Source organism: Ursus americanus, chromosome 2 (assembly GCF_024610735.1).
Source record: "Ursus americanus isolate L20-20 chromosome 2, mUrsAme1.1.p, whole genome shotgun sequence".
Lineage (NCBI taxonomy): Eukaryota > Metazoa > Chordata > Mammalia > Carnivora > Ursidae > Ursus > Ursus americanus.
The window spans coordinates 32,161,799-32,180,998 of record NC_142128.1 but is presented as its reverse complement, the minus strand read 5'-3'; the positions used below and the strand labels follow the sequence as shown (position 1 = coordinate 32,180,998).

The following is a 19,200-nucleotide window of genomic DNA, read 5'->3' as shown; positions in this document are numbered from 1 at the left end:
GCTGTTGCCATGTGTTCACCGGAGTTTTCGCTAAGCTCCTTCGAGAAAAAGTCGATCTGGAGCCAAAGGTGGTTCATCTCGTGGCAAAAGTGGAAGAAAATATGGCTTCACTGAGATTCTCTCTGCCTGAAGCCTGCAATCTACACCGATGGTGAGTCCGGGGATTCAGAGATTTGCAGGGACGGATGACTCAAATTCTAAGCCAAGAATCAGCCCGCTTGGCCTGTAAAGGGCCAGACAGCAAAGAGTTTAGGTGTTACAGGCCACCTCAGGTCTTTGTTGCGTTCTCCCTCACATTTTTTTTACAACTCTTTAAAAACGAAAAAGCGTTCTTAGCTCTTGGGCCATAAAAAAGCAGGCCTTGTGCTAAGCCTTGCTCTAAAGTACAGGTCGGGAGTGTGGAGGCAGGAAGCCGAGCAGAATGGATGAGATAACTAGAAAAGATAAGCCAGGTCCTAGCCTTTTTCACCAAAGGGCCAAGCCCAGGGACGTAGCTGGGATTATGACGGCTTGATGTTATGGCCTCAAGATACAGAGCCCAGGGATGAGGAGACAGAGTTCTCAAGCTCAGAAATGAGGCCCACCTCATGAAAGACCATAAGACAGAACCGCCCAGCGAGGCTGCTACCAGATTCCTGGCAAAATCCAAGTGATAATAAATGCTTGTTGTTTGACAAAACAGAAAAGATCCAGGTACGATCTCTGGCTGGCTTGGCCTTGCACGGTCTATGACCAAGCCCGTGACCGTCCTCCCCTGAGGCACTTCTGAGACACTGGGCCTCATGCCCACGGGAAGGAGGAAGGGGTCTCCTCCCTGCTGCCCATCTTGGATATGGCCCTGGAGGACTGCGGGCCCAGGAGATGGTCCCCCTGAATGGAATCAAAGGCCATGCATTGACCAACCACTGACCTCACTCCCCACCAGTGGAGTTCTTGGTATTCACAACTGACAGTGAACCTTTGGCCACTGGGCATTGATTGCCTTTCTGCTCATCCATATTCCAAAGAGGACCATTTATTATAGACATCCTGTTCCTTTCCCTCCATTATGTATTGGGTACGTTGGGCGTCTATGACGTAGCTTTTCATCATAGGTTGCCAGGCCACGAGGAGCCACATCTGGACCTGATAAAGAGGATAATCAGCGTCACCCAGTGACCCCCGAGCTGGACGTACTAACTGATTTTGGCTTCAGGCTGTGGACCTCTTGGGAAGGGGTTAGTTCATTTCATGAATATAAAAGAATCATGAAAATTCTTACGGAGTTGTGTGTGGATGTTGGACAGCCCAGGGATGGACTGGGGCAGACACTGCTGGTCACCCCCTCTCTTCTCTTTGCTAAGGGTGTGGATCCTAAGTATATCCCTCACTGAAGGAACCTGATACCCAGCTAAGAGGTCCATGTGAAGCGTGGTCATTTTAATTACCTCTGCCAGTGCTGGGGTTAAGCATGAAAACTGGAATCCTTGGGCCAGGGACCTCGGGAAGTGTTTGCCAAAGGGTTCTAGGAAAACTCTTCTTGTTCCTAAAACGAGACACACAGAAAGACGGTTCCCTTCTTGTTTGATTAGACCAGCGGATGGCAAAGGTTTTCTGTAACAGGCCAGATTGTATTACAGGCTTTGCAGGCCGTGTGTGTGCTGTGGTGGCTGCCAGTGCAGTGTGAAATCAGCCCGCGTGATATCGAAACAAGACGGCATGGCCACGTTCCAATAAAACCTTATTTATGGACACTGAAATTTGAATTTATGTAATTTTCACGTGTTACCAAGTATTCCTCTTTTCACTTCTGGTTGTTTTTTTTTTTTTTTTTTTTTGAGGGCAGGGGGGACTAAGGTAAGTCTAGACCAGGGTCAGGACTGAGTACCTAAGAGCTAGCATAATGCTTATGCCAAAATACATACATACACAAATACTGGGTGAAGAAGTATTTACGACATCCTCGTGATGAAGGGACCCCTTGGCCATAAATACTAATGCACCATCATTAATGCAACATCAGAGCACCCAGACATAAAGCAATATTAACGGATCCGAAGGAAGGGATACAGTAATAGTAGTGGACTCCAGTTCCCCACCGTCGGCAATGGATAGATTATCCAGCAGAAAGTCCATAAGGACACACACTGGATTGGAACTGGACTTCAGACCGAGTGGACCAGAAAGACATCTACAGAACACTGCCTCTGACAACAGCAGAATACACCGTCTTCTCCAGCACACAGGGAGCACTCTGCGGGATGAAGCAGGTGAGGCCACCAGGATCTGGTGAATGAATGAACGACAGGCTTTCTTCCAAATGGAAGAAATATGTAAAATTGAGTTCTCTGGGGTGACCACCATCTACCTGCCACGAAGACCAAAAACCAAACCAAACCAACCAACAAAAACCTCTAGAAACACAAAGAATACAGACAGCACCCCCTGGAGGTTTTAGTTTGCGACTTCTGCGTAGAGACAAGAGAATGTAGGTTCCCCAGATAGATTGCTTTCACTACCTTTGGCTTTCCTTACATAAAAATTCAAGATCTCTCTCCCTCTCTTCAGCCACCTACGTACCTACCTACGGACCTACCCACCTACCTATCTACCTACGTATCAATCGTCTCCTTCTTTTCTGGCTGAATTTTCATTTCTTAGCAGCGTGCGCTGTCAAGATAGTCTCATTTTCATCATCACCCAACCCTTTAAAGCAGAAGTCTTTATCAAGCAAACAGGGAGAACAGGGAGAACAGGGCTGCCTCTATAATCCTCGGGGACCACTGCAAGTAGGAAACGTGCGGCTGTCGGCTCCACTGTCATTAGGAATTTTAAGATGGCACTAGCAGACCGCTAACCAAGCGTGGGGTCCCGAGCCCCTGCAGGTCCTTCTTCCAGAACGCTGGTTCCAGAAGAGGCAGAGCGGGTTGGAAGCTGTCCTGTGATCAGTTGTCAGACATCAGTTGCTCGCTGTGAAGACCACACATGAGTATCTTGATGAGAAATCACACAGCGCCCCGTCACTCGAGAGGGCGGCATTCTCCCCTGGCTGTTGGCCCGGTTGGAACACTAGCGTCTACTGCGCTGGGCGATGTGGTTCCAAACTCTGCCACGTAGTTTCACATTATATAAAATAGAGGAAACAGGCTACCTTAAAGGCACGTGAAACAGAACGTATCTAACTCTAAAATCACATTTTGTCCCCAAACCGAGATTCCAATTGACCCTCCAGGCCTTTCTCTTGCATTTCCCCCCAAACCACTGCCCCCCTAGTACACAAAACTGTCTCACCTGCCGTATTGTAAGTAACCTTTCAACTATTAGCGAGTTATTTCCCCATCCAGGCAGATTTTAAACGAGGCCACAGCTTCTACGGATCTTTCCAGCTACTGCGTTGAGCTGTGTCCCTACGGGCTCAGGGTCGGGGTTTCTTCATCCTCAGTAAATACAGAGCATCCGAGGACTCCGGTGCGCGCAGGGACTCAACCTACAGCAGAGAGGATGGGGAGGGAGGGTGCGGGGACCGTCCCCAATTTTCCCACATTCAGGTCTGAATAGACACATTCGCTCAGAGCAACAAATCAATCCTCCAAACTCATCTGAACAGAGACCCAAAGTAATTTTAATGCAAATAACAAAACAGGTTAGTCTGTCTCCATCCACAGCCGCTCCACGCAAGAATTACAGTACTTTATAAAAATGTTCTAAAAGGCGCAAACTACAGTCCCTTCAAACACAGTCGTTATGGGTGGCGCATTTGGTCCTAATTTTTGCTTCCTGGGTCTGTCGGCTAATGTGTGTCGGGGTTGTCCTTGAGTAACAGAGGATAAGCATGCAGTGAGGGCTGGTTCGACCTACAGGTAAGGAGGTTGGACCGTTTTCTCCTCCTCACTTCCCCAATGCAGGTCACACCGCCGGGGATAGGGGTGGGGAAAGCAGCTCTCATGTTTCACGAAACCTGGCGTCACAGATGGACTTGGACACTGTATGCTACACAGAAGTAGCGACCGGCCAGGAAGGTCCATGGGGTCGTCTCAGATGTTCAAGTTTGGGGGAAGGATATTCACACACTGCCTGGGGAGTAGGCTTTCCAGATTTCTGGCTCTAAGAGTTTTCGTTTGTTTCCATTGTGGCTACAAGAAAAATCTAGAAAAGCCACCTGGGTGGAAAGCCCTGGGGCACGTAGCCCCACCTTCCTCCTGGAGGCTCACCTAGCATCTTGCAAACCCCAGGGGTGTGACCTGCACTCCTACCCACAGCAGGACTGATGGGAGTTTGCCGTGGACGCAGGAGGTGACATTGATCTCGTCTCTGTCCCTGTGTCACCCTGCACTGTGCTGGGGTCCTGCCTCAGAGAGGGTGTCTGAATGTGCTTGCCCTGTGTTTTGAGAGCCTCACACGGTGGCTGGCACATAGTACGCACTGAAGAGTCGGTTGAAAACGAAGGAATGAGTGAATGAGTGGATGGAGAGAAAACCCAGTCCTGCTCTGGTATCCTTGGCGGCCCTAAATCACTCAAAGCAGACATCCTCCCAGCTCCATGGGACCCGGGCTGCTGAAGGTCAAGTGCAGAAGCACGTACACAGTCCCACACGCGGCCCCAGCACGCGGCCCCGGCAGCGCACTCAAAACACGGAGGCTCCAGACAGCGAGGGGTGGAAAGCTGCTTCTGCAGGCACTCCCCGGGGTCACCTGCCCTGCCATACACTCGTGGTGCTTGCACAACTGAGGGCAAGCTCCCCACGGCACCCCGCAGGACGGTTTCAGAATCACCTGGAGCGCTCTTCACCCAGACCCTGGCAAAGCACGTTCCCCAAGGGGCAGCGTGCACGCTGACGTTTGAAAGCCACGGCAATCTGGAAGCTTCTCACGGCTTCATTTGCAGTCGGGACTCCAGGGAAGTGTCCTCTGGGGGTAACCCAGACCACCCCACCCAGCAAGGGCTTTCCCTTGGCCGGAGCGGTACTGCGGCCCATCTAAGTGCCTCCGGGAGCGTTTAAAAATAGGCTGGCGTAGAGCAGGCTCCCTCCCGCCCATGGGCCTCGCTTCTGAACCCAGAGCTGTGTTCTCTGCCGCCTTCCCCACAGTGTGATTGCTTTTCCTAAGTTTTCCATCTGCCTCCCTCACAGGACGGCGAGCCCTGGAGGAGAGAGACTGTCCCGCACGATATCACCCGTGGCTGGCATGCACCAAGCCTCCTGCAATTTATGCTGTGGAATGAATGGTGGGTGGGTCCGCTGAGGCTCTAGAAATGGGGGTCAGCGGAGGTCTGCCAGCCTTAGAAGGCAGGGCAGGAGGAGAAGGGCCGGGCCTTCCCACTTAGAGGAGGGGGGAAGCAGCACTCCTAGGCTATCTGGACGCAAGGCCTGGGCTGCTGTTGCGAAGGCCCACCTGGGAGCAGCTGAAGAGACAGGGAAGGCCGGGGGTGACGGAGGCCAGCGGCGTGACATGACAAGGTCTTTAACATTTATGAGGCAGCTCTGCTCGCCTGGCCCTGGGGCCGTGGACCTCGGCTTCAGGTCACCTACGCATCACCAAGGAGCTTGTGAGAAATGCAGGTGCCCAGGCCCCGTCTCTGAAGACTCTGATTCCGTGGGTCTAGGGAGGGCCCCGTTACTACGTTTGCTGGGGATCACATGCTGAGATTCTTTGCCTTAGGGTGAACGTAAATCCGACCCAGGGTTAAAGATCGCCTTCCCTAAGGCAAGCGGGTAACCGTGTCAGTAAAGGTCCGTGGCGCTTTCTGGACCCAGCCTATTACAGGAGGTTCAGGGCTCTGGTCTGGGTATAGACAGAACAGCGGGGGCGACACCTGCTTCTCACATGGAACTTGGCCAAACATCCGAGGAGGCTTCCCCCCTCACCCCACCTCCAACCCTAAGACACACAGTAAGGGGAGGGGAGGCTGAGCTGAGGGGGAGCTTGGCGTGGCTCACACCTGGGGAAGGATGGCCCCCCGAGACCTGGCTTTCTTGGCTCTCTTCTCACATCACATCATATCCCCTCGGTTAAGAAACATCCCGCTGAACGTTTTTAGATTTGAGCATTGCTGGACTTGGGGCTTTGTCTCGTTGAGATTTTCAGATGGGCAGGAGTTCCGAATCCCAGCCTGCATGGTCTAGTCTCTGATCTCGAGAATGCAAAAACTCTTCTCTCTCTCTCTCTTTTTTTTTTTTTTTTTTTTTGTTTTTTAAAGGAAACAATATGTTTGCTAGAAAAACCGCACACAAAAAAAGGATTATATACAAAACGGTTATCTGACTGTGGACTCTGCACGGCAGCAAAGGCAGCCTCCCCGGGTTCTATTTACGCTTCCTCAAGATCAAGTACATGAGACCGCTGACGAAGGTGAAGGCGAAGGCCACCCACGCCAGGATGAAGGAGTAGCCGTAGCGGCCCTCCTGGGCCAGGGCGTACAATCCCAGGTTATTCTTGTGAAGGTCTTCACGCCGGTCTGTATATATGGAAGCTGCAATCATGACACACAGGCCTGCCGGGAGCAAGCAAATAAACAAATCACAGACCACGTCACAGCAGGCAGCACAGACCCGAGGGGACCACAGCCGGAGAGGAAGACACGCTTAAGCTCTGATTATTGGCGGGTGTTTGTTTTAGTTCATGGGAAAGATCACAACTAGTCTTCTTTCGTGGCGGATTGTGCCTGCCCACCCCGCACGGCTTCACTTCCCGCTGTTGCTAGCTGAGCCCGATTTTGCTTGGGCAGCTGGGTACCCAGCCCAGAGGCAAAGTCATAACTGGTCTAAGCCATGGGTCAGCCAGACGGAGAACAGTTTAGGGTCTGTGCACCACAAACAATCTTTGTCCCAACTACTCAGCTCAGCCGTGGTGGTGGTGGTGGCAGTGGTGGCAGTGGTGGCGTGGACATAGCCCCAGGCAATATGCAAATGAGTGGGCTGGGCTACGTTCCAGTAGAAGGTTATTTACAAAACCAGGCAGTGAGCCAGCCTTGGCCCGTGGACCATAGGCTGCCAACCGACCCCCGGCCCCAGGCAATCCTGTTCCTGTTTACTTATAAAAGTTTATGGATCCATATGCATCCCAACTTCTGGCCACAGAAAAATCCTTCAGCAAAAATTATTACTCCCTCGAAAGAGACAGATAGGGAGGAGAAAGCGTTTTTGGTGCTGTGCTTTTCCTTGTTTACTGCTTCAGATACTGTTAGGTCAGGAGGAATGTCTGGAGCTGCAGCAGCCTTTTGGGGGCCATGAGGAGGTCATCACTGACACTCTGAAGATGAAAGCATCAAAGGATCAAGTGGAGGTTCTTGATGCTTCTGAGCTGCCAGACCAACGATGGCACCCTCCACCTTCAAGCTTTTTGTTGGATCAGAAAAGTAAAGGTCTTTGAGGCTGAAGTCATTGTTAATTGGATTTTCCTCTTACTTGAAGTCAAAAGCATCCTGAGTGACTCACCAACAACTGTTAGTGGCCGGATGAAGTCAAGTACCCTGATCTTCCTTGGGGAACCTGTGCCTCTTCCCTCTGTACCAAGATAGCACATTCTTGACAGCAACTCCTACTTACCCTACAGATCCTGGCTCAGGCTTCGCATCTTCAGCACGCCTGCCCCGACCCTCTAACTAAATCCAGACTCTGAAGTATAAAATGTCGTGCTACAGCATGGCGGCTGGCTTTCCTTCCCAAATCCTCACCCACAGCGCTGCTCCTGGCTGCTACTCACGCAGGCTGGGAAGGGAGGGCTTATTCCAGGAAGCCCGTCGTCGTACTTACATGACATGAGCTGGATGATGGAGGTTAGCACGAACCTCTCTCCCTGCTTCAAGCGGAAGAGCTGGAGCACAAAGATCAGGAAGGCAATGCAGCAGAGAATGGTGGACAGAATCATGGTGGCCTGGACCGCCTGCATCGTGGGGTAATCTGGGGGCAGAGGGCGAGAGAGCGTGACTGAGGACCGCAGACCCCAGGGCCCCTCAGGGGGGCACAGTGATAGCTCCAGAGTGGGGACAACAGGAGGCAGAAGTCTGTTTGCACAGTATGAGCACAAGAACAGCCAAGAGGTCGCCCCAACATCCCCTCCCCCCTATTGTCCATTTGTGCACTGGACCAGATGGTTCCCAACACCCTTTTCTGGAAAAAGCAAGAATCACCCGCTCTGTCATTCTTCTCAGTCTGGGTATTGCCCCCAAAGGTGTGGCTCATGGTTGGGGATTTTTTTTTTTTTTTTTTTTTTTTTTTTTTTTTTTTTTTTTTTTTTTTTAAGTACAGACCCTCAGATCCTGGCAGATCCTGGTTTGGAAGGTCAGGATGGATGGGTCAGGATGAGCAGTCTCCAGAGGGACTCTTGGGGATTTGGGGTTCATGGGGCTAGGTGACCTTCAGAAAGTGCTCTGGGGACTACCTAATACCCCCTGAAAAGAAGAGAGTGAGCCTTGTTACTGCTACCCAGGAAAAGAGAAAGGGAGGCTTCTCAGAATAGTGCTGGAGAGTGGGCTCGGCAGAGGGAAGTCTCAGCAGAGAAAGGAGCCGGTCCCGGACAGAGGGCGCTACACGTGGGAAGGACACAACGGAAGCCACACACTGCAGGTGTAGAGAAGGGGTCAAGTGCACAGACTGGAGCCACCTGCATGATTCTCGGTCTCCTCACCTGAGACTCCTCCCCACCGCATCAGGCAGGGGGAGTGGAAGGAATTCATTCAAGGATTTTAGGGGGGGCTACAAAAGGGGAGTCCGTGTAAGGGCTGAACATTATCCCTAGGATGCCGCTAAGGAAGGCCAGGGGTCAGTGGCCAAAGTCTCACAGGAAAACCTAAGAACGAACCTTCCTTTTCCCCAATTTTGCTGGAGGGAAGCATAACTCCTGAGTACTTCATGAAATGCTTCAAGCAATGGATCCTGGTTCATCCTGGCCGCATGCAAGGATCACCCACAGACACCTGGGCCCTTGCCCATTCCTTATGTGGAGGACAGAAGCCCGACCCACACGCACAAATACACATGGTACGACTCCATCTGTATGAAGTCCAAGAACAGATGGAAGGAGACTAGGGTGACAGAAGTCAGAAGTGCTTGCCCTCGGGACAGGGCTCGCAGGAAACGAGTGGAAATGGGCCCAGGGGAACTTTCTGGGGTGATGGAAAAATTCTCTATCTTGCTTTGGATGGTGGTTACATGGGCGTATATATAATTGTCAAAACTCTTTAAGCTGAACCCTTAAGAAGTACATTTCTTGTTCATAAGTTATAGCTGCATGAAAAATAAAACTCCAGCATGCTACACGGAGAGGAAATAAGTCAGAATCTCTGGTGTTGGGACCAGGCACAGGGGGTGAGGTGGGTAAGATTCCCCAGGCAAGTCCAATGTGGGGCCAAGCTTGTGACCCTCTGGCTAAGAGCGGTGTTTCCCAAATTTGCCCAACCTCAGAAATCACCTGGGGGCTTATTAAAAATACAGATTCTTAAGAAACAAAAGACAGACTTCTAGACCTCTCCCCGTGAGACTACGGCACAGGTGTTCTGGGTGGGCACCAGGAACCCATATTTTGTTCACCTCAGGTGACGGAGCAAATATGGATTGCTGCAGACCCCTTGCATGGCTTTAAAATTCCTATATCGAAATCCTAACCCCCAACGGGTTGGCACTGGGACGTGGGGCCCTTAGGGGGTAATCTAGGAAGAGAGGCCTCACCGGACACCAGATTTGCCAGCGCCTCGGGAGACCCAGCAACTCTCCTGGGCCCAGAAACAGAGAAGGGAAGGGTGAGCCCAACTCATCTGGGGTTAGCACGCCCCTGGCCTGTGGTTTCTGCACACCCCTCCTGTCTCCAGCTTGCACAGAGCACTAGGCCAGGCCCCTCCAGGGACCCTGAGAGCACAGGTGAGGATGTGAGAGCAGAGAAGAGGGGGGCCCTTAGCCTGAGCTAAGGTGTTCCGTGTGGGCTCGGCACTCACCCTGGAAGCTCGCATCGATTTCTGTGCAATTCGTGTTATTGACACACACTCTCCAGACATCTGCAAAAAATTCTTCTCCTACCCACCAGGCCTGTAATGCAAACAGAAACACAGGGAGGGGCTGTTTGTTAACCATGAAAACACGGACTTCTACTTAGGTGCGAGGCACAGCAATAAATAAATACTCGGGACCAGTGCTTCTCCATCTCCCCAGGGCACGCGAGTCCCCGGGGAGTCGGGTTAAAATGCAGATTCTGATTTGGGAGGTCTGGGGTGGGGCCTGGGATTCTGCATTTCCAACAGGCTCACTCCCCCCTTCCCAAGGAGGCACGTTCTGTGGGACTGTTGAAAGGTAAGCCACGGGCTGGGGGGCCGGGCCCTCCTGGGACATAGGAGCGTGGACAAGGCTCAGGGTGGTCACAGGTGCGCACAGTGGGAAACCCACAAGAACAACAGGGGCCATGTCGGGGTCAGAGAGGCTGAAAGTCAGGGCAAGGCCTGGTACGGAGGGAATGATCGGACGAAACTCTCCGGCTTTCAGTGCAAACACATGCTTCTTCTCTGCGCTTCTGCTGTTCCCCGCCCCCAGTGGGCCCTCCTTCTGCCTTCCATCCACCTCCCATCCTCCAGCAACCGAAGTTCACTGAACTCCCACCACATGCCGGCTACATGTCATGCGCAATTCCTAACCCAAAATGACACCCGATGACTCCCTGATGGGCAGAAACAAAGCCTGTCCGTGTCTTGTCCTAAGTGCACAGCCACACAGCACCCCGGGGTACCCCAAAGGATTAACGGGTGCTGCGCTGATGGCTTTTCTGCCCCTGAGGTCTGTCTATCCCTTTCAAGATCCCAAAGGGATAGATGCAAGGCACAGGAAAAGGAGATTCTGAAAAAATATTCACTACCTTTTATTTCATAGAGCGCGGGTCCTGTGGATAACGACAGGCCCAAATACTTTAAGCCACAGCATCAGTGTGATCTCTGCCCTGGCCACTCACGGCAACTCTTCGAGAATCTTCAGGAACCCAAACCGATCCCTACGTTTCCCTGCCTTACGGGATCTAGGGTCGGGAGTGGTTCGAACCCAGCTCTGTCGCTTCCTGCTGCGTAGACTCCCCAGGTGTCATAACTGCCCTGAGGCCCAGTTCCCTCATCATTAAACGGTGCTGGAAGAGGACAACCTATCTCGGAGGCTTGGGGTGAGGACCAAACGAGACGATGCACATAAAAGGGCCAAGGACCTGGCCAGAGGGAGCACTCCCTAAGCGGTAGGTGTTGCTGTGTGATGATTGATCAACAGGAGTCCTAGGTGTAAGCAGAGCAGGTGGCCACTCGTGAGGTGCACTTGGGGACCCTTGGAGCAGTGTTTCTGACTCTGAATGCGTCTGAGTTTGAAATGGTCAGGATTGAAGCCAGGCCTTTGGATCAAGGTGTGGGCCACTGAGGATCTCTGGTACAAAGCTTCATTTCCTGCCAGGAGAGATATTAATCTATACCAATAGCTCATTTATCAAATGCATCCCTGCCATGTGGCTGCAAGCTGGACACTTAAGTAAAAAGTCCCATTTTGCAGGGGAGCATGGCTGTTGGGAAAGTTCCAAGCATGAGCACTGCCAGGGAGGGCATGGCTAGGTGGCTAGCAATTGGCTCCCTGATTTGTAAGAAGAAGTCAAAGGCAGGAGGGGCAGAGACCCCCCGGGATAGGTCACCTGGGGGATCTAGGGCAGCGGTGCTCAGCTGACGGTGGTTTTGCTCTCCCTCAGGACATCTGGCCATGTCCAAAGACATTTTTGGTGGTCCCAAATAGGGGTGGGAGCGCTTGCCTTCTCGTGGGCAGGGACCAAAGATGCTGCTTAGTACCCTACCATACGCAGCTCGGCCCTAGAGCAAAGAATGATCCAGCTCCCTGGCACAGTGCTGACACTGAGAAATTTATCTAGAGGGGGGCTGAGTCCTAGCAGCCCTCGAAGAGCGTCCTACACCTAAAAGGCACTACACCAGGCTCTGTGGGGGGATCGGAGATGAGAGAAGCCAGGTCCCTGCACATCCAGAGCTAACCGTGAGATGCCCCAAACCTCCACATGGAGGCCTGAGCCGAGATGTCTCGGTAGGGAAGACAACGCCATACCCTACCAGCGTGGGGGAGTTCTCGATCCCGCCTCCATGGACGGCAGGATCCAGGGCTTGCGGGGTGGTCGGAAGGAAAGGGGACTCACATTGTCGATGGTGGCGATGAACAGCAAAGCGGCCGAGGTGATGTGGAAGATGATGATGAAAGCCAGGAGCACCAACATGTTCACAGGGCGCGGTGGGGCCGGGGCTCTCGCTTAAAGCCCAGGGAGGGAGAGATGCTGAAGGGTACAAGGCAGAAATACGTTCGTCAACGACAGAACAAAATTAAAGGAAAAGTAGGCGATTTTTAGTGGGGTTTTAGGAAGTCAAAAACCGGGGTGCACCTGGGTGGCTCAGTCAGCTGAGCGTCTGACTCTTGATTTCTGCTCAGGTCATGATCTCAGGGTTGTGAGACTGAGTCCTGATTAGGGCTCCTCGCTCAGCAGGGAGTCGGCTTGGGATTCTTGCTCTCTCCCTCTGCCCTTCCCCACACTTGCACTCTTTCTCTCAATAAAAAAAATAAAATCTTTAAAAGAAAAAAAAATCAAGAACTGCTCTTCTCATCATTCTTCTCCTGGAGACTTTTTACTGCATAAAATCTGGCACAAGGAGCTGCTCCTTGTTGCATCCAAATACCAAACACTCCTTGTGGAGGAGGCCAGGTGAGGACTGATTCAAACCCCGAATTCAGAAAAGCATCGCACCTCTTCAGAGCTGCAAGCTGGGGGGGATAGGGGGACAGGGCAGGAAGGAGCGGCTCTCTGTGTGCTAAAAGGCTGCTCCGATCCCCCACCCAGCAGGCAATGGTGGCTATGCCCTGGGGGGCTCACAAGCAGGGGTGGGGGGGTGGGAGGTGGTGGGGGCTGGAGGTCATAGTCTGAGTATTTGGTATCACAGCAATGGTGCTTAAAAAAGCAAAAACAATCCCTACACAAAACCATTTCCTAATGATATGACCACTCGTCACATTAATCCCCACTCAAACACCCCTCCTCTTGACGTCTACCTCTATTCGAACATCTAACCATAAAATGAAGACACAATGTATGGCCGCTGGTTCATCTTCCTCTCTGGGGGCCTGGGAGGACTGCATTTCCCAGCCTCCCCTGAGGTTAGGGTGGAGCCTAGTAACTAATTCTGGGCAAAGAGCTGCGAGCAAGCCCTCAGTGTCCCTTCCGGCTGAAGAGCAGGTGTGAGTTCTCCCAGATCCCTCCCCTATGAAGTGGCTGGCATGGGGCAGTGGCAATTCATCGACGCCTCCCACTTTGAACAGATACTGTTGATGGACAAATAAGCCTCTGGATGTTAAACCACTGAGATATCGGGGTCAATTTTTTACTATGGCTGGACAGTCTGAATACCATGCAGTAGGAAGCGACTGCAAAGTGAAACTGGAAATCTTGCAAAAGAACTGGGGTTGTATCTGGTTTTTTAAAAGTGACGCTGGACAGCTCCTCACACAGCGCCAAAGGCATCCATACAGGAGGGCTTCTCTTCTCTGACCATGCTTACTCTCACTCATGACACTCCTTATTATTCCCTCATGGGGATGGACTCTTGCGGGCTCGCATAGGGAGACTCCATAAGACCCAGGACTCACTAACAACCAGCCAGGAGTCTCGGCTGCAGAGCTCAGCCTGAACAGTCCCAGCTGTGATTCTGCACATCCTCACTTACAAGAACCCAACGAACCAGCTCAGTGATTTCTTCGATTCTTTTTAAAAGGACCAATACTCCTTTGTTTATGCCTGCATCATTTTCAGAAAGATTTTATTTATTAGAGAGAGAGAGAACGAGTGGGGGGAGGGGCAGAGGGAGAGGGAGAAGCAGATTCCCCGCTGAGTGTGGAGCCAATTTGGGGATCGATCCTGGGACTCTGAGATCATGACCTGAGCTGAAGGCGGATGCTTAACCACTGAGCCACCCAGGTGCCCCACGCCTGCATCATTCTTATCTGTCATCATAGGCTGCCCCCAAACAGATACATTTCTGACCCTTGTCAAAAAGCCAACCTGATCAGGCAGGGCCATAAACACCAGGGTAATAACAGACTTCATATGTTATTCGGTTCGGATTACACAAAAGCATTTGAACATATAACTAAAACTTTCCAGAAGGGGGAGGGGAAGCTGTAACTCAGTTTTCTCCAAAGTGCATATTTCAAACGCTACAGAGAATGAGTTTGGTGGGAACATTGATGTGGCATTAAATAACACTGAACCACACAGTGAGAAAGTCCCCATTCTAATCCTTCTGAGTCCACCAAGGAAAAAGACCCAGTTTGGTGCTAGTCTGTCTCAAACACATGCCATTTTAAAAAGAAAAAGAGAAAAAGAGAAAGAAAGAGAGAGAGAAAGAGGAAGGATGGAAGGAAGGAAGGAAGGGAGGGAGGGAGGGAGGGAGGGAAGAAGGGAGACAGGGAGGAAGGGCGAGCAGAACTTTAGGCAAGTCATAGGGTAGCTAGAATTTTACAATGTTGTTTAGATTTTATTACATTTATTTTTAAGGTTCTTTCTTTTTATAAATAATGCTATTTATAGACAAATGTGAAGTTTTAAAAGTGAGTCATTTAAGAAAAATATTATGTAACTAAAAGGACAGGTGGCCTTCAGTGGTAACAAAAGTCCTGGGGTGGTTCTCAAATGCCTAACGTCTGGGAGGCATTGCTTTAACGCCTGGGAGTGGGTTCAGCTGGCATTCCAGACATTAGGAAGGCACTCCTGCAGAGAAAAGAGTACGTTTTTACAAGAGGTCTTGAGTCCAGTGTAAGAGAAAGATCCACGGGCATACAAGGGTGGCTACAGATTGGTTTGAACGCACAGATGTCCAGGAAAATTAGGGCATAGGGAAGTAAATGCCAACTACTTAGTGCTCCCCCATGATAATGTCTGGATCTCCCATAAAAGCAAAATGAGGGTAAAAAAAGAGAACTTGTGCACCTAGGACATTGCCAGCGACCTCACCACAGGCTTTGAAGGAAATTCTTCATAAGTAGAAGAGATCCCCTGAACCTTTAAGAGGGACCCTTTGCTCCTGCATCTTTACACAAGGTGTCCCTTTAACCACTATCCCTGAGGCCACTCTCTTCCTTCCTTCCCTTCAGGGAACCACTCTTCAGGTTTGCTATGCTCCTTCCAGAAATATCTGCTAGGTGGGAACACTTATTCCCCACTCTTCAGGTTTCCGTGTGGAGGGGACATGCACCAGTCACACTTCTGGCCTCATGCCCCGCCCCTCACTCACTCCTTCGCTCCTGATTGGAGGGGGCATCCAGCGTCCACTTTCCGGATTGGTGGAGCGCAGACGTGAATGGTGAGCTGCGCAGCGCTGTGCTCTTCCCCAACTTCCTTCCTAGCCCAGCGAGCGGGACAGTTTGCTCGCTGGGAGCCCCCAGTTTCCCTTTCCTGGGGGGGTTCCCCTGGGCTGGTCGGGGGCAGGGTGTGGAGCCGACAGCCCATTCTCCAGCCTAGCTTCTCTCCCCACTAATACCCCCCCAGGATCATTCTCTTTCAACTGTTCCACCTCATTGCTGGAATGGCTGCCTGGTTGGTGTTGGGTTGCGTGGCTCATGCCACAGTCTACTCACTGGTTCCCCACTGATGACCACTGAGGTCCTTTCTGAACGTTCTGCTACTTCAAACTACACTGCCAGTGGACATCCTTACATTTTTTTCCTTTAAAAAAAATTTTTTTTTTTTTATTTCTAACTATTTCCTACTCCCAAGGTGGGGCTCGAACTCAGGACCCCAAGACCAGGAGTCGCACGCTCCACCGACTGATCCAGCCAGGCGTTCCCCCTTACACTTATTTCTCTGCACACTTGCATCCGTGTATCTGAAGGGCAGATTCCTAGAAGTGGGGGTGCTGGGATGAAGGACGTGCTGTGTAGTTGATTTTGCTTTTACTTTTTTTACTCAGTGCAGCATAGAGGACACTTGGTGCTGTGCCATCCTCCATCGTCAAGGTGACCTACTGGACCAACTGCTGTGCAAGGCCTGACTGGGTGGGGGGGGGGCATGTGCAGAAGCCTCCACATCACCTCTTTGACTTACTCCCATCCGTTGTTCCCCAAGAAATGTAATCCTGGCCTCTACACACCAGCTTCTGCTATCTCCTGGGCCCTTCCCAGCGGAGCACCCCTTCCCACGACCCACACCCATTTTTCACCCCTGCACCCTCTGCACACCCTCTTCGGAGACACTGAAGAACACACAGCCCCCTGGGTTGGGGGCTGCACGAACACCGGCCCACCAAACCCAAGGGGGCGCCAAATTTAACCTTGCCATTCACAGAGATTTATTTTCCCTCCAAAAAAAATGTCTCATTGAATGCCGATCCCTCTTGCGTCCCCTTGTCCTTGTGGGCTTCAGGGCCTGGGCTCAGCCGCCTGGGGCAGAGTTCCCTGGAGGACTCCCTCCTTGCCACCCTCAGCTGGCTTGTTCGCACGCTCTCTCTCTCTCTCTCTCTCCCCCTCGCACTGTCTAGGTCTCAATTCCAACATGCCCAGATCACCTGCTGTGAAGCACCCCCCCCCCACCCAATACGGTCTATCCTATCCCTCTGGCTTATTTTCTTCCGAGGACTTCCACGGTCTCAAAGTATCTCATTTGTTCCCGTGTTTACTATCTCCCCCTCTGTTTGCTACCGTGCCCGGTGCAGAGAAAGCTACTTGCTACCGTTGGTAGTTTTAAAAATGCGTCACTGTGACGGCTCTTGAGAAGCTCAAAGCCCTGATCGTCTAGAGGCGGAAACTGAGACCGGGGAGGGCCACAGCTTGCTCGGATCCCACAGCGAAGCCGGAGGAAGGTCAGGATGGGAGGCTGTCCTGGCCCCCACTCCAACAACCCTTTCGACCTCACTGGGTGACCCCTCAGAGGACGGGAGCCAGCCTTCCAATGTCAACAAGCATTTCCCAGTGGCCTCTGCCACGTGCCAGCACAGCCCTCACCAGGCAGCGCAAGCCACGGTGCGGTTCCTTGGGCGATTTCTTCAGGGATGGAGCCAGCCCAGGTTCTGAAAGGCCACCTGGATTCGGGCGTTGACCTGTCCAAAGGTGGGAGGCTGCACTCGGTGGCTTTTCAAGCTCCTGTCTAGAAATCAAAGTCTTCCGACTTGCAGGACTTCTCTTTTAAAAATACGTTTTGATCTACATAATCCATGTGATGACAAAGGAAAAAAAAAAAACCCAAAAGATAAAAGAACCGAAGGCATGTGATGAAAAACCACAGCCTCTGCCCCACCCCCCAGTCCAGGCCTCCGGAAGCAGTCACTGTGAACCCCTTCAGCCGTGCTTTTCCCCAGAGTTCCATATTTCCAGGCAATATTCCTGCACTTCTATTTCCCGATTCCTCTGCTGTAAACACTGACTTCCCGCCCACGGGGGAGTTTCTTTGCCACCATCGCCTCCCCCCACCTGCCCACGCCCTCCATCCCCACACCGTCCTTATGCCTTACGTGGGTCACTGCCCATTACATCACAGGGCCCTGTAACTGTTGTCAACTATGGGGCAAAACCGGGTGCTGCGATCACTTCTCCTCTTCCTCGGAGAACCCTTCTTGTCCTTGTCATGCCGACACACAGAGAAGGTAAAGCAGATCCTGGGCGGGGGGGGGGGGGGCAGGGGGTGTGCTCCGAGGGCTCACCCCGCAGGACTCTCATGATTAAAGGTGAAGCTGCAGTCGACACGGTCTGTCTTGTGTCAGGCCTTCCCCGTCAACCCTGTAAAGCTGGCAGGGCAAGATATCATTATCCCCACTTTACAGATGAAAGACTGAGGCTCGCCAAGGCGTCAGGTGATTTGTCAAAGTTGGCAGAGATGGATTCCAACCCCTGGTTTTCCAACTCCGGCTCTGGGACATTTTCTGCTGCCCTCCTTCCTGCTCATGTTTCGGGCCTAACAAAAATCACACGGGGGCCTGCTTCGCATCAGGCAAGAGGGCGCAGGCAGTGCGTGCACCCCTTACCTTTGGTGGGCCCCGCCCCAAGCCCCACAGCAGGCGGGAGGGATCTGGGGAGGCAGCGTCTCTCTGCACCGGCCCATGAACTAAGCCTGGGATAGGACCGGGCGTATCAGAGGGGGCCCGATAGAGAACTGCACATATCGTAGGTTTTCATCCGTCCTCAAAATAGCGTTTCCTGCAGTTTTGATCCTGTTCGCTCAATGGCCCCAGTGAAGTGAGCCTTGGGAGATGGGTCTGGATTTTGGAGAGTGCTTTTCCTTGATCACTGAAAGGATTCCCTCAGGGAGTACACGGCCTCAGTTCTGTTTGCTACCTTTATCACAACGCACCCCCGTTCCGCCCGGAAACTCCGCTAGGTCTCACAGACTCTCCAACCTTGATTTAGGTGCGGGGGAGGAACCGCAGGAAAGCATCTTGAGACTGAAGGCCTACATGCTCTCCAGGCTAGAAAACAGCCACAAAAACAGTCACATAAAATAACAGGGAACCCTGGGTGTTAGAACTTAAGATTCGAAAGAATCTTTTTTAAGGAAAAAGAATCCGTAACTGGCGAAGGAGGAGCGGTGAATAGGTTTCCGAGAGCAAGCCCCCTCTGGGTATCAGACCCGGAGTCAGTGGGGATGAAGCCCCCGGAGGTGTTGGTGGGACTGTGGGAATTCTGCGCACAGAACGGAGCATCTGCAGCTCGGCGAGTTGTAAGTTCTGACGGGGGACGGGACGAGGGACAGCACTCCCAGAGATGTCCAGCCAGACCTCAGGTAACAAACAGGACATGCCAAAAATGGGCATCTCCTCACTGGCTCCTAGGCAGAGCTGCTGTCCCGCTTTGTCTTGGCCCGATGTCTGCCTGAATGTGTGTGTGTGTGTGTGTGTGTGTGCGCGCGCGCGTGTGTGCATACATGCACACACTGCACGTCTAGTCCTGGGTGGGGAGAAGCTCCTGCTGGTGACTCACCGGCCCTCCCTCCCCGAGGAGCGACACTTGGTTTGCAGCTGATGGTGGGACATCACCGTGAGGTCTCACAGGTAAGAAGAAGGTTACGGGGCCTGCCCAGCGCAGGGGAAGGGTCCCTCCTCTCCTTCCCTCCGTAAACACACTGCTTCCCGCTGCAGGCCCCCCACCCCACCCCCCCACCCCCGCCCCTGCGGCTCAAAGGAAGGGGCTCTGGCACTCGCTCGACTAAAACTACGTGCTGGGGAACAAGAGAGCAAGCCGG

General features: G+C 52.3%; 1 protein-coding gene across 2 annotated transcripts in view; it reads right to left on the bottom strand.

Moving 5' to 3' along the window:
* Positions 1-3,579: 3,579 nt before the first annotated feature.
* Positions 3,580-19,200, bottom strand: part of EMP2 (epithelial membrane protein 2) — a 73,803-nt gene continuing 58,182 nt past the window's right edge. For both annotated transcript variants that reach the window (XM_087870503.1, XM_045784011.2), the window contains exons 2-5: positions 12,127-12,261; positions 9,908-9,998; positions 7,731-7,877; positions 3,580-6,469 (exon numbers count right to left, since the gene is read on the bottom strand). In XM_087870503.1, coding sequence (XP_087726629.1) covers positions 6,282-6,469; positions 7,731-7,877; positions 9,908-9,998; positions 12,127-12,204 — 504 coding nt within the window. In that variant the 5' untranslated portion in view covers positions 12,205-12,261 and the 3' untranslated portion in view covers positions 3,580-6,281. The remainder of the gene's footprint in view (positions 6,470-7,730; positions 7,878-9,907; positions 9,999-12,126; positions 12,262-19,200) is intronic.